At 31.8% G+C, this 14,723-nt stretch overlaps 1 protein-coding gene across 18 annotated transcripts in view; it reads right to left on the bottom strand.

Moving 5' to 3' along the window:
- BAZ2B (bromodomain adjacent to zinc finger domain 2B) overlaps positions 1 to 14,723 on the bottom strand; it is a 373,522-nt gene that overhangs the window by 86,255 nt on the left and 272,544 nt on the right. For 12 of the 18 annotated variants that reach the window (XM_081261476.1, XM_081261487.1, XM_081261490.1 and 9 more), the window contains 5 exons: positions 8,432 to 9,041; positions 6,445 to 6,738; positions 5,229 to 5,289; positions 4,343 to 4,451; positions 3,978 to 4,079 (listed from right to left, as the gene is read on the bottom strand). In XM_081261476.1, the coding sequence (XP_081117602.1) occupies positions 3,978 to 4,079; positions 4,343 to 4,451; positions 5,229 to 5,289; positions 6,445 to 6,738; positions 8,432 to 9,041 (1,176 nt within the window). The remainder of the gene's footprint in view (positions 1 to 3,977; positions 4,080 to 4,342; positions 4,452 to 5,228; positions 5,290 to 6,444; positions 6,739 to 8,431; positions 9,042 to 14,723) is intronic. The other 6 variants (XM_081261484.1, XM_081261477.1, XM_081261480.1 and 3 more) reach the window with 2 other exon arrangements.

The following is a 14,723-nucleotide window of genomic DNA, read 5'->3' on the forward strand; positions in this document are numbered from 1 at the left end:
TTATCTTACCTTATACCCTTTTCTAAACTAAAGAGGCTAAAACAGCCCACAGAACTTCATTAGAAGGTAGTTAGCCAGTATAGCACAGACTTACAGACAACATTACTATTTGTTTCATGATGTTTATCACCCCTAAAGTTAAGGTAGTAAGAAGTGTTTCATATCTATCAGTAGATGCTGAGAGGTGGCTGATTCTACAAATCTCTGACCATACTTGTGGACTGAAATAAATAAAACTGATAATGAATAGATTAAAGGCTTTTTACCCCCATATCTTTATTACTCAATTCACTTCAAATTAAGGGCTTCTTTTTTCTTTTTAGAGGTAATCATTAGATTGTTGTTCTTTAGGTAAGAATGAATTCACTTAAATGTCAATAAATATGAGTTATCATACATATCACTATTTCTTTTTTTTCTATATCTTGTTTTATTTATTTTCTTATGTAGTGCTGAGGATCGAACCCAGTGCCTTATGCATGCAAGGCAAGCGCTCAACAACTGAGCTACAAACCCCAGCCCTTAGTCACTATTTTCAACAAATGTTTGTTGCTAAAAATTCGTATTTAATTATTATCTTAATATCAGAAACATTAAATAAAAAATGATTAATTTATACAAAATAATCATCATTCTCCATTGCAGGTATTTACCTTCTAGGAGAAATTATCTCCGTAGTTTCATCTATAAAATATAAAGCTTTGAAAGACCACTGATGCAATTTTTGAAAAGCTTCAAGTAAAACTAGAACCTGCAGAACTAATAATTTTTATTGGTATATTTTAAGAGAAGAAAGAAAAACATGATGGTGAAAACATATTTACAAGTAAAATATTTTATTTGGAGACTGATTTAAAATGCTAATAGGGCTAGGATTGTGGCTCAGCGGTAGAACACTCGCCTAGCACGGGCGGGACCCGGGTTCCATCCTCAGCACCACATAAAAATAAAGGCATTGTGTTGTGTCCATCTACACCTAAAAAATAAATATTTAAAAAAATAAAAGTAAAGAAAAATAAAATGCTATAAATAAATTAAGCTGTTGACACTGGAGCATGGCAGGCTGAAGCAGATTGATCACAAGTTCAAAGTCAGCATTGGCAACTCAGGAAGACCTTCTTAAAAATAATATTTTTATAAGGGTAGAGATGTAGCTCAGTGGTAGAGCGCCTGCCAAGCATGTACCAGGCCCTAGGTTCTATAGTCCCAGGATGGTGAAAACCAACAAACAAGAGTACTAATGAATATGTAAATAAAACATATCATTTCCTATCACTCAATGGATATATAAAGCCTGGAACATTTGCGATCATTATTTACAATTTCCAACAACAAATTCTAAGCTTTATTCGAATTACAAACTGGAGAAGTATTATTTTTAAAAGATATTGTTTTTTAGATTAAATACTTTATACAAGAAAATTTCAGAAAACAAAATACAAAAGAACATAAAAAGCAAAACAAAAAATCCACTCTACTGTCAAATATTACACGCATTTTTAAAGTTTTGACACATTTCCTTTTGATCTTTTAGTATGTACAATTTTGCTTTTTGATACATTTTTAGCCATTAAATCACTAATAAAATGTGTATAAAGTTAGATACATTATAAATACATATAATTATCACTGCATGGTAGTATTTCATTTGTGCCAAACTATATTGTAGATATTGTGCAAAATTTAAACTGATCAAAATAATGTCATATTATGATTACTCAAACAAAAATATGTAACCAATTTTTACATAATTATATACATTTCTAATTAATCTTATGCTTATATATACAAATGAAAGAAGTGCATATGGCTCTACAACTATACACTTCTCTAATTAATTTTCTAAAACACCTATTTAGATTACTTACCTGTTCTCTAAAAGTATCCTGAAATGAATCCAACTCACCCATTTTTTTTTTTAACTAAGAGAAGTGCTTTCAAAATTGCTAATATTTCCCCCTAGCACTCTGTGGAAATGTTGGCAGCTGAACATATGATTTTAGTAATTCATCATATTTTGTTGATTGGAATTGATTTTAACAGACAATATGCATTTGAACAACATTGATTATGTTTAATAAAAAGTGAATGAATGTCAAAGAACATTCTGCTTTGTGTAATAAGGCTTTATAGATTAAGTCTAATTATCACTGATACAAAACTAAAAATCCTTCATATATTGAATAGCAATTAGCTTTACTCTCAGAGCAAAAATCTAGTGAATTTAAAAACATAAAATATCTTTGGCATAAATAAGTGAGGAGCTTATAATATGAACCAAAGATTAAAAATAAGAATTAAAAAAATTATTACCTTATGTTTTCTGACTAAAAACCTGATCCTATACATATGGATGAGTAAAATAGCACTGTGGTTGGTGCTATTTGGTGGTTGGTGGCAGATTTAGTCTAAATTGTTGTTATTGTTGTTGTGTGTTAACAAGTAAAAAGAAAAATGAAAAAAATCACAATATATTTTTATAAAAAAGTTAAACCTGAGGTAAATACATTTTGGTATATTAGAACTACCAATAAAGAGTCAAATAGATCTGCATACAATTTGTTCCTTAAAAAGTCATGGACAACAATGGCAGAAAATAGGTTACATGATGTATATGAAAGCATATTTTTTAGAACCTTGAGTTCTTTTTAAGACCATGTATCCTTAGAAAATCCCTAAATCTTTTAAAATTACAGAATGGGAAAGTCTTTTCTATTTCTCTCTCTCTATAAAATCACTGGGTAAGAGAGGACTGAAAAGTCTTCCTATTCACAAAGAAAATACTCAATGCCAGAAAAAAATTTCTTTCTGTAGATTATAATGTGTCAAAAGAAAGGTTCAATCAAGAAAGCAAATATTGGGCTGGGGCTATAACTCAGTGGTAGAGCACCTGTTTTGATCCTCAGCACCACATAAAAATGAAAAAAGATGTTGTGTTCATCTACAACTAAAAGAATATATATGTGTGTGTGTGTATGTATATATATAATTAAAGAAACAAATATCACCTTCAGTTGGCTGACCATTTTAACCTTTTTGAAACATTTTCATGCATATGATCTAATTTTAACATTGCCATAATTCTAGGAGGCAAGTGTAATTATTATTCTATTTGGCATGTAAATAAATTAAAGGAGAACAGGGTATTATTTTATTACTGTTGTTCAGAATCACAAAACTATTTCATGGATTAACAAGAATCTAGTTCTCATCCCTCCTTAAAAGGGGACTCCTTTCAATGGAGACGATAATGTCAAAGGAAATAATAAGCATACAAAGCACAAGCAAGGAATAAAGGGAAAACATTAAAGGAAACACACAGGAAATGAGGTCTTCTTAGAAGGTTCTTTTTGGTGACTGATAGGTTGTATACTTCAAGCTCAAAGGAAACTGTGATGATATGTTTGGAAATGTGTGTAATTTAATTTAAAATTCAGTTTCTGCAGAAACATAAAAATTTCACTTCCCTAACTTTAAGGATCCTTACTTTCAAATTACAAAACTTGTGAAAGCACATCATATGGTGTGACTTAATCAAGTGGAAATTTAATTTCTTTCCTTTCAAAAAACTAAAGCATATTTATCCTCTCTTGGACTAATTTACAATAATGTGATTTTCCTATTTGAATTACTTTAAAATTTTTTTTGACCTTTTAGGAAGTAGTATATTTCTCCCTATATTTTACATTAACATGCAGATACTTTTATGCCAGTATAAATTATAAAATTATTGACTGAATTAATAAACAGGAAAAAGTTTACTTAAATATGAAAAAGAAGTCTGTTATGTCAAAGCTCCTTGCTACTGAAACAGAGTAAATTGAGGCCTTAGTGTTTACCACAAAGTTTATGTATAGCTATATTGATTAACTAACAAAAGGCAATGCTTTGACTAATTTCAGTAGTGAAATTTACTTCATTGAGGTTATGGTTACTACTTTTTGGTTCAAAGACTATACTTTTTAAAAAGTGGATACCTGCGGTCCATCTCTGGCTTCATAGAAGTCACCCACTCTTATTTTTGCACTGAAGCTGAAATTGTCCCTTGAGATATCCATTATTCCATTTCTGCTGAGATACTGAAAAAATCACATATTTTTCCACTTCAGGTTTTAATAATTACAACCCAGCTTTGATGTATAGCTAGCTTCAGGACACTAATGTATTGTATATACTATCAAGGGGGCTTTGGATTTGTAGATCAACTTAGGTTAAGCATTTTAGACCCACACAAGAGAATATTTTGTATCAAAAAGTTTATGTGAGAAAGGAATGCACTTTTTCTTTGCATGAGCATGCTTAATATGCACCAAATATACGTTATTTGGTGAAAAATATGTACCTTTATTACTTCAGGGTACTGCCTAAGTTTCTTTCCACATGGAGCATAATATGCTACTTCTCCTTGAAGGCGCCCTCCAAAGTTTCTTATTCTTGTCTCTCTCTGCCAGCTACATATAACAGAAAGGAGGGTTATGACATACTTTACTTTTAACATAGCTTTCAAAAACTAAAAAAAAAAAAAAAAAGATATAAAGTATACATCTTCTTCAAATCATGAAAAATATAAAGAAAACAAAAATAAATCTCTAACCATAAAACTCAAATAATTTACTACTGAAACTATGTAGATTCAATTAAAAATTAATCAAAGATTCAATTTACAAACACTAAACTCTATTACATTTTTTAGAAATCATAACTGGAATTAGTTTGAGCACTTAGACATTTTAGTTACATGTGTGAGAATATACAGAGTATATATTTATATCTGAAAAGCTTAAAGTGAGAAGAGTAAAGTAAATATAGCTTTCTGTCATTTTGCGATCAAGTACATCCAATCTGAAACTTCTCATTTCTAATTAAACCATTTTAGCCAAACTCTGCTGGAGTCCCTCATTTTAAATATAGAAGCTTTCACTGTCCTTTAATTCTATCTTCACAAAATCTAACAATCTTAACTATATTCCTGTTCTCTACCTTATGACTTGTTCTTGGTTCTTTTTCAGACTGCATGATCCCACCCCAACTCTACCATACTTTGACACAGTATAGGTTTAATTTTAGTTTTCTGATATATTGATTTGTTTGCCCTTTGCTCTGGCTCTTCTACTATAATACTATGCAGTATGTTAACTTTTTTTGGTAATAGTAGAGAATGAAAATACATACATCAAACATGCATAAATATATGGAGGAAAACAAAAAGAAAAACCTTATTTGCATACCCATATTCCAAAGGAATACGCAGTTCGCGTTCATCTGTAACTCTTCTTCTTTTGGAATTGCCTTTAAGAAAATTCAACTAGTTAATATAAAAGACTAATTTATATTGATGACAACTTTATGACAGTTTAGAAAATTTTCTTTAAAAACATTTTTTAATGACTTGGATTATTAGTGTATTTCTGAAATTTATACATTGTTTTTTAATGGTTTTCAACAAAACACATTATATAAGGCAGAAAATTTTTTTATCTAAATGACAGAATCACTAGTCTTACTCTCTGAAGAAAATATAGTCCAAGGTAAAAAAAAACATAGCTTTCTTCTCATCTGTTATTAAGGGAATGGCTGAAGAAGTAGGTGGGATATAACAGAGGCTTCAGAAAACCTATTTATAGTTGTTTTCTTTGAAAATATTACTTTTCTGATGCTAAAAATTTTAACTAACTGGGTCATAAATTTTAAGACAAATTACCTTTTATGTCCATATACACCCATGACCAAAAACACAACTAGGCATTTTAATTAACCTATGTCACCAAACAAATAGAATTATGATTATATGTAAATTTTTTCAAAGACAAAGATAAAGATTCACAAATATAAATAAATTAATCTTAAATTAGTGGGATATCAAAATGGTTTCTGATAAATGAAAGTAAAACCAGAAATTGTGAAGAAGAGAGTGAAATGAGTTAAAAGAAAACAAAATATTTTACTCAGTAAATCTATATTTTCTTAGTTATTGAATTAGAATAGACAGTGGTTTGGGAATGTTAAATGTGGAGACTTTTAAAAAAGACCTCTAGAAGTTTATAAAAAGTAAAAAAAATAAAGTACAAAAAAACAAAAGGATGTTAATGGAATAAGAATGTTACTAATAGAAGTGACACTGGCTACATGTTGGCAGAAACAGAATTGTCCAGGTGATATTTTTTATAAAGTATAAAAAATCCAATTATCATTTGATCACAAAAACAGAAAAGGATTCAATCAAGAACTGTCATTAATCAGATTCTTAAATTGAAAATATGGAAAAATTTAACATAGATCAGGTAATATCCTTTGAAAATACATGCTGACTTTCTTAGTCAACCTAAATAAAGACTAGCCATAACATTTGATTCCAATGAGATCATCTCCAGACCACAGTGTAAATATAAATTCTTGCTATGGTTTGACTTCTACTTTACAATAATAAAAATAAACTGTAGGTACCAGAGTGTGGACTTGAAGTAAGTGTGGAAGAAGATGTGCCAAGAAAAGCAGGTGACTGGGATTCAGAACATAAGGCAGCAGGAGGAGAGCCTGGGGCTTTTCCTATGTGGAGGTTACGAGGTGTTGAGTGAGCTTTGAGACTGATGGAAGGGCTTTTGACAGAGGAAGTTGTTTTATTCAGTTTCAGTGAAGTTTTCTCTCCTTCAGTATCGCTATCTGATTCATCTTGGTCTTTATCATCATCATCTTCTTCTTCTGATCCTTCTGAATCTGATTCTGAATTACTATCTGATTCTGGGAAGTGAAAGAAGCACTTGGATATTATAACTAGATAATGACCAATAATTTGTACTTTGTATCCAAACAGAATAGTTCAGAGGAACCAGTATCTGTGATTGAGAATCCAAATAATCGATTTTCCCAAAGAATAAATGTAAAAATTATTATCTTATAAGCTATTAGAGAACAATATATGGTAGGCATATAAAGCCTCAAGATTCTTCTAAAATTATCAGTTCTACTCAAGACTTGAAATAATTCTTCTTACATGACACTACTCAGATGATGAGTTCTGTTTAATGGCTTAATTCTTAATGGCCATGATGGCTTCAAATCATTTTTAAATAAAATGGGAAACTAAGGAGAAAGAGAAAATATAATTGACTTTCCAAAGTAAGAGATTCCAATGGCTTAAGAAGCATACCAAGTCTATGTAAGGAAGATAAGTCTAGAACCACTATCATCCTTAATTTGGGATTTGGAGTAAAAGAAAACAGTTTTCTAGGGGAGATTCTTGGTTGCTTTTGCCTTTTTGGCAGTATAGGATAGTTGTTGTTCTATAATTTAAGTCTTCCTAGTTATGCAATCCTATGTATAATGCCTCTATTCTTCCAGATATATAAAATCTATTATTGGATTAACTTTGATGAATGTAGGATGTATATTTGGACTGTACCATAAAGATTTTGAGAACAACAGGACTGAGGAATTTTTTAAAAAATTTTTTTAGTCGTAGTCAGACACAATACCTTTGTTTTATTTATTTATTTCTATGTGGTGCTGAGGATCGAACCCAGGGCCCTGCGCGTGCTAGACTAGTGCTCTACCGCTAAGCCACAACCCCAGCCTTAGGACTGGGGAATTCTATGTGGTGTAATACTATCTGCCTAAATTGAGGTTCATTATAAAAGTTAATTTCTAAAAGTGATGAATATTGATATTCACTACCTATCGTGCATTATTATATCCATGTATTACAAGGAAGGATTATTCTTACTCTGAGAAGTAGTTTGTTTTTAACTTATAGTTTAAATTGTATAATGGACTATATTTTTTATTCTTATTGGCTGCTACAAAATTTATAGTTAAATAACTGTATTACCAGTAACAAATCCACAGATTATATAATATGCATTTCACTGAATTTAAAATTTTACTTTTTATTTTATATTTTTATAAACTAATCTCCATCCCCTCAAAAAAACAAACTAGAAAATGAATCAAAATTAAACTAAGGAGTCACTCCATAATCCCTTATGTTATGTAATGAATTCTATGCAATTGATGGACATTCATAGAGATTTGGATTTTTTTTTTTTACTTTCTGAATGATTGTAACTAAAATTACACCTTTGTTCAAAATATGTAGTGACATATTTTAACAAGTAGCAGAAGAGATGGAAAAAAGAGACATGTGGTCCTGAGTGAAATGAAAATTAAGCAAGCTGATGAAATTGTTTAATTCATGCATCATTTATATTCACTTTAAAATTATTATTTGTTAATGTCAGATGAACAAAATGAGAATTTAAATTAAAATTTCCAATATGAATTACACTTGTATTTTACCAGCTCATTATAGAAATGTAGAGAGCTATATGAAACAAAATGAATGAGAATGATGTCAAGTCGTTGAATTAGGATCTTTAAAATGTTTTAGTTCACATAGAACTAGAGAACTATTTTAAAATTTAAAACGGAAAATAACCTGATTGACTGTCATCAGAGTCATCATCTTCATCATCTTCCTCATCTTCTTCCTCATCATCTTCCTCTTCATCCTCATTTGAATCTTCAGAATCTTTACTACTGGGAATGTCTGAATCTGTTCCTCTGAATTGTTCCACCAAAGATTTTGCAGGATGAGAGAGAGGCTGTGGTTTTAATGTGTTTACATTATTGCTAACTGTTTTTTCCTTCCCTTGATTATGCAATATAGAAGAGGCAGAGGGAATTACAGGTGTCTGATTGCCTGGGGTTCTTCTCCCACTTGTACTCAAATTTACAGGTGAGGAAAAAGGGGTGCTGCTACTTGCAGTAGCAATATTTTCATTCATCTTACTCTGTATTTTAGTTTTGGTAGTAAGTGCTAGAGGAGCTTCTTGAATGACACTTTGAATAACTCCATTTGGTTGGTGATTACCTAAAAGTGCATTTGTCAAGAATGGATTAGGGTGGTTGTTTTCTAATGTTTGTTTTGGATATGCTGGTGAGCTAGAGGTTGCTTTTGGATTTGACAAAGCTGCAATAACCTTCTTCAGGCTCTTAGATGACTCTTGTTTCTTTAACTGTGATGGGAATGTCTGTTTATGTTGTTCCTGTTGAAATATAAGTTAAAAAATAAATTAAGATATACCATAAAAATAAAGACGGCTTTTGTTTTCAAGATCTGAAAACAACTGCTCATATGCAAATTTAAATAATGATATATATACATGCTGTAAAAGGAGTGGCAGTGATAACTAGGTTGGCTGCTGAACTCTGATTAGACCTAATACATTTATTAAAAGTTAGTCTTCCCCCTTGAAATATATATGCCACTGACACCTCCTCTTTTCCTATTGCTCTCATTCTTACAATAATCCAAATCTGAAACCCTAAAATTATCTTTTCTTTTTTTCCAAGTTGGCCATATTACTATGGCTTTGGATTCTTTCATTAAAATTTGCTCAAATTTAAGCCATGCCATTATTTCTTCTCAACCAACTCTCAATATATGCCACATACCAATGCTAATTTCAACTTAGATTTTCTTATTTTATTAGTTTCATGGAGAACTCTCAAATTTATAAACTCTACATTTCAGTTCAATATTTAAATTGCTTCATAATTAGGCACTAACATACCTTTCCAGTTGAACTGGACTGTAAGCCAAGGCTTATGCCTGTCATATTACTGTTCACACACTTGTATAACTATTTGGTCTGTGTAAAATATTCTCCTTTTCTAAATTTCAGATGGATGAAATACTGTTCATATCTAACCCAAGAAGCTTTCCATGTTTGTGTCAACCTCCACCCGCCCCCCATCCCCTGCCAAAGCACACTTTGCCTCTGTTCTTTGGGCTTCTTTATTTCCTTATATCATGTGTCATAGTACTTTTAGTATATATAGTATATGCCTGTATGCCTTAAACGTCTAAAGAGGTAAGTTTACATTTTTGATAAATTCCTTAGGGTAGAAACACTGTCATTTATGGTCTTTCAAAACATTACTTAGCCTCGCCCTTAGTATGTATTCACAAAACAATTTCGGATTTCTGAATAAATGATTTCTTGAGCAAAAAAAAAAATCTTTTTTTTTTTTTTTTTTTTTTTTGTACTAGGGATTGAACTCAGGGGCACTCAACCACTGAGCCACATCCCCAGCCCTTTTTTCTATTTCATTTAGATACAGGGTCCCACTGAGTTGTTTAGGGCCTAGCTAAGTTGCTAAGGCTGGCTTTGAACTTGAATCCTCCTGCCTCAGCCTCTTGAGGTGCTGGTATTACAGGCATGCACCACTGCACTTGGCAAGAAAACATCTTTGAAGCAAAGATGTAAGATACTGGGGGCTTGTGGTGTAGCTCGATGGTAGAGTACTTGCATAGCATGCATGCACAGGCACCAGATTCAATCCCCAATACTATACAAAAAAAGATATTCAGGTGGTGGAAATGGTGGTTCAATGTCCTGTGGGATTTGCTTTAGAGTGTCTTAAGCACATTAGTATTAGAAAAAGTAAATAGCTTAGAAAAATAACTATTTTCTGAGGAAAATTAACCCATAAAACATATATCTATAAATAAGAAAAAAATTAGCTATTAGAATCTCCTTGAAAACAATAGTCATGTAAATTACATTAATATAATTAAAATAATGTATAAAAATAAACTAAATTAAAATTACTAAAATATTTAACAGAAATGAAGTTGAATTTTTTTAACCTCTGGTAAAAATCTATATTGAAAATGACTGCTTTGAAGGAAAGATGGTACAATGAGATGGACATCATTACCCTAGGTACATGTATGACTGCACATATGGTGTGATGCTACATTGTGTATAACCAGAGAAATGAAAAGCTGTGTTGCAATTGTGTAAAATGAATCAAAATGCATTCTGCTGTCATATATACCTAATTAGAATAAATAATTAATTTTAAAAAAAAGAAAAAAAATGATTGCTTTGAAATTAAAATCAGCAGTATTGCCAGCATCACACTGGACCCCTTGCATTCAAATCAGCAGATTTGTGATAGAATGTCACAAATGAAAATACAAATGAAATGTCACATAAAATGATTTATTAAATATTTTAAAGCAGCAGTACTAATAGTAAAGCAATTTCTGTATAAATTTCTTCACCTTATTTAATATTCTTACTTTATCAGTTTAGAAAATTAAGTTAATTCTTTAAGGCTGCCATTTTCATACCAAAGGCATTATTTCTCAAAGAGAAAGTATGTAATTAGTATTACTCAATTAATAAAATATGGAAAATTACACTAAGTACTTGAATTTGCCTTTTAAAAATATTTATTTTTTTTAATTGTAGTTGGACACAATGCCTTTATTTTATTTTTTTTATTTTTATGTGGTGCTGAAGATTGAACCCAGGGCCTCACGTGTGCTAGGCGAGCACTCTACTGCTGAGCCACAACCCAGCTCAATGATTACCTTTTAGAAGGAATGTTATAGCAGAATTCTTAAAAAACACTTTTATATATATATACAATTTAAATTTTTGGCAGAAAAGTTAGTATATTTTAATCTCCTAGAACATAATTATCATGTAACCATTTTGTAGTTTAAAAGGTTGTAAATTCTCTTTCTAAGAACATAGGACCAAAAAAAGTCATGAAAACAAGTGTTTCCTTTACATTTTAATTTTCTGCAAGTGTTCTGTGCTAAAATTTTAAAGAATTTCTTCCCATTTACTTATACCTATAGATTTTCTGTAACCAAAGATTATTGCACTTATCACAGGATAGTTATCAGTTACTGTTTTACAATATACATGATGTTCTTTGCAAGATTAGCGTGGTATGTAAGAAGAAGGAGGAGAGAGAATTGAGACCTGTATAGCAATAAATCTCTTTATGCTTTACAAGATCCATTTGGATGACAGTAGTACAGGAAGAGATAGGTATGAGGGTTTGTTCTACCTTTAAGCTCTTGCTTTTCCAGCCCCTACCTAAGTTAAAACTTGATTGAAATAAGACCTAACAAATTCCACTCTTGGGGCTGGGGATGTGGCTCAAGTGATAGCGCTCTCGCCTAGCATGCGTGAGGCACTGGGTTCGATTCTCACCTCCACATAAAAACTAAGTGAAGATATTTTGTCCACCTAGAACTAAAAAATAAATATTAAAAAAAAATTCTACTCTTGGTCTATGAATATATATACATATGCATGGTGCATATGTATTTATCTGAATCATATCTACAATGTAAAGGTGTAAAGGAGCCAATGATAAAATAACACATGAGAAAATTATCAACTACTGAGGAAGACAAACATGTACACAGTGGGTAACATGAAACAAATAAATTTTCATAAGAAATAAAGAAACTCTATGCTAGACTGCTATAGAGAGAAAGATAAACTTATAAAAGAAGCACTTATAAAATATCCTCTATCTCAATACAAGGCACTAATAAAGAGTAGAAAACATCATTTATAATTAAATCTAATGTGACTGTCCATTCACAAAATATTTTTCATTAAACACCATTATAATTTGAAATCTGTATTATACTCTCTGAATGATTTCTAGATAGAAAGAACATCAAGTTTTTTCATCAAAATGCATGGTTTAAATTCTTTCTGCCTTTAACTTATTAATATGATGTTAACAAGTGATTTAACCTCTGAGCCTTCATTTCTTTACCTTACATGGTTTGGTAAAGATAAATTAAGGTCATATGTGCAACCACAAGACTGGGATCCAAATTGGAATAAAATGTACTCATGTTTGTATAAATAAGTCAAATTATATTCTATTGTCATATATAACTAAAAAGAACAAAAATAAAATCTTTTTAAAAGATCATATATACAAAAACCTAGCTTTCCTACATTTATTAAGCAAGTATTTAATGACTTTCTACTAAGTAGTACATTTTATAAATATAAAATTCTTATTTGTAGAAACACTTTAGAAAACATTTGAAAAACTTAAGGAATCTATTGCAATACAAATAAATCATGATGTAGTTCCATAAATATATTTACCTTTTTTCCTCAAATAGGACTGGGTATTGAACCAAGGACTTCACACAAACTAAGGCAAGCACTCTACCACTGAGCCACCTCCTAGCCATTTTGATTTTATTTTGAGATAGGGTCTCAATAAGTTGCCTGGCTGGGCTCAAAGGATCCTCCTGCCTCATTCTCCCAAGTCATTGGGATTACAAACCTGCATTACCATGTTAGGTTTAAATTCAAATTTCATAAAGTAGGCTACTACATTAATAAAAGGTTAAAACACAAGCAATGTAATTTTGCTTTTTTTTTTTTAACTGGTAGAAAGTCAATAATGTGATCTTGATAATAATACCTCTTATTTAAGCAGTGCATTATAGATTATATTCTGATACCATTGTTATGGAGTGAGACCAGCCTGTGGAGCCAAAACAACTATGGTAGTGGGTTTCAGCTGCCCGTTCTTGCAAAAAATCTCACAGGAAGACTTTCAAAAGAGTTGCACTCACTAGTAGGTAGGAATTTATTAGACAGATAGAAAATAGATATTCAGAACAGACTGAATGGGTCATTTTAGAGAGGTAAATGAGGGTCTTACAGGTTTTTTACAGACCAGACTTTCCAAGAACCCTCCCCCAGCTGAAATTGTTAGAAGCAGATGTTGAATCCACCAAGTCTCACTCCTTTGATATGGTAAGGTCCCCAGGGCTAGAAGGAGTTAAAACCTGTGAAAATTCCTGGAAGTGAAAACCTGTTTGCAACTGGTGAAATTTTATCTTTTAGTCCTAATGCATACTATAGCCCCCACCTCCACTCCCCAAAAGTTTTCTTCTTCCCAGAGCTTCTGGAGATGGAACCTTTGAAAGAATGAAGTTGTTTCCATCTTCACTTAAATCTGGCTTTTCATAAAACCCACTTCTACCAATTTGACTTTTAATGTCTCTGGAGCAGAGAGCATTATGGCTTAGCTTTTGTGCTCCTGTGGTCACAATGAGAATTGCCCAGTGACAGTTTTTGTTCTTGCCTGCTTTGATAAAGTTCTCTATTATCCTCAGTCCTGTAACCTATACACTCTCTTTGATGAATTTCTGATTTCCTCTGTAAGTTATCACCCTTTACTATCCTTCACCTACCCACCTGTTCATGTCCAGTTAACTTCCCTAGCATCATTAATCATTATATGTAGATCTGTGGTTCTCAAAACTGATTATATGTTTCAATCACCTGAGAAGTTCTTTTAAAATGCAGTAACGTAGTTCTAGAGATTCTGAAAGATATTTTTCTTAAAGTTTCTCAGATGTTTCTAATGTGACCTAGAGTTGACATGATAATGGGGACCTGCCATCAGTCAAAAGTCAAGAGGTGGGATGAATTCCCCTTCATTCAGGTGTTGGGAATGTTGGTCCTGACTTGCTTCAGTTTCTTTTCTGTGGGAGAAATTTGGTGCATGGGACAAAAGAAAGCTTAAGACAAGCTACTAGGCAGCTACTAGGGCTACTTCCCAGTGGAGAATGAAGGTCTCATGACCAAAATCTAAACCTGACAGCCCTCAGGGGTACCAAATATCAACCACTGTCTGTCTGTTTCTGATTGACTTGACCCAGTGGTGGAGGACACCCTCACCCAATAAATCTTGGATCCTAATATGAAATCTCAGTCTGATCTGAGGTTTTTGGGAAAGAGGTGACCCATTAATCCCCAGAGCGTGAGTCAAACAATCTCTCCTCTTCAGAAATGCTTCTACTCCAATTCTGTCCACACTGTCCACAGGGACCCATTGTGAGAGGTTCTCAAGATAGAGTTCCCCTATCTTTT

This window comes from Spermophilus citellus (genome assembly GCF_964194105.1).
Source record: "Spermophilus citellus genome assembly, chromosome: 11".
Taxonomy (NCBI): Eukaryota; Metazoa; Chordata; class Mammalia; order Rodentia; family Sciuridae; genus Spermophilus; species Spermophilus citellus.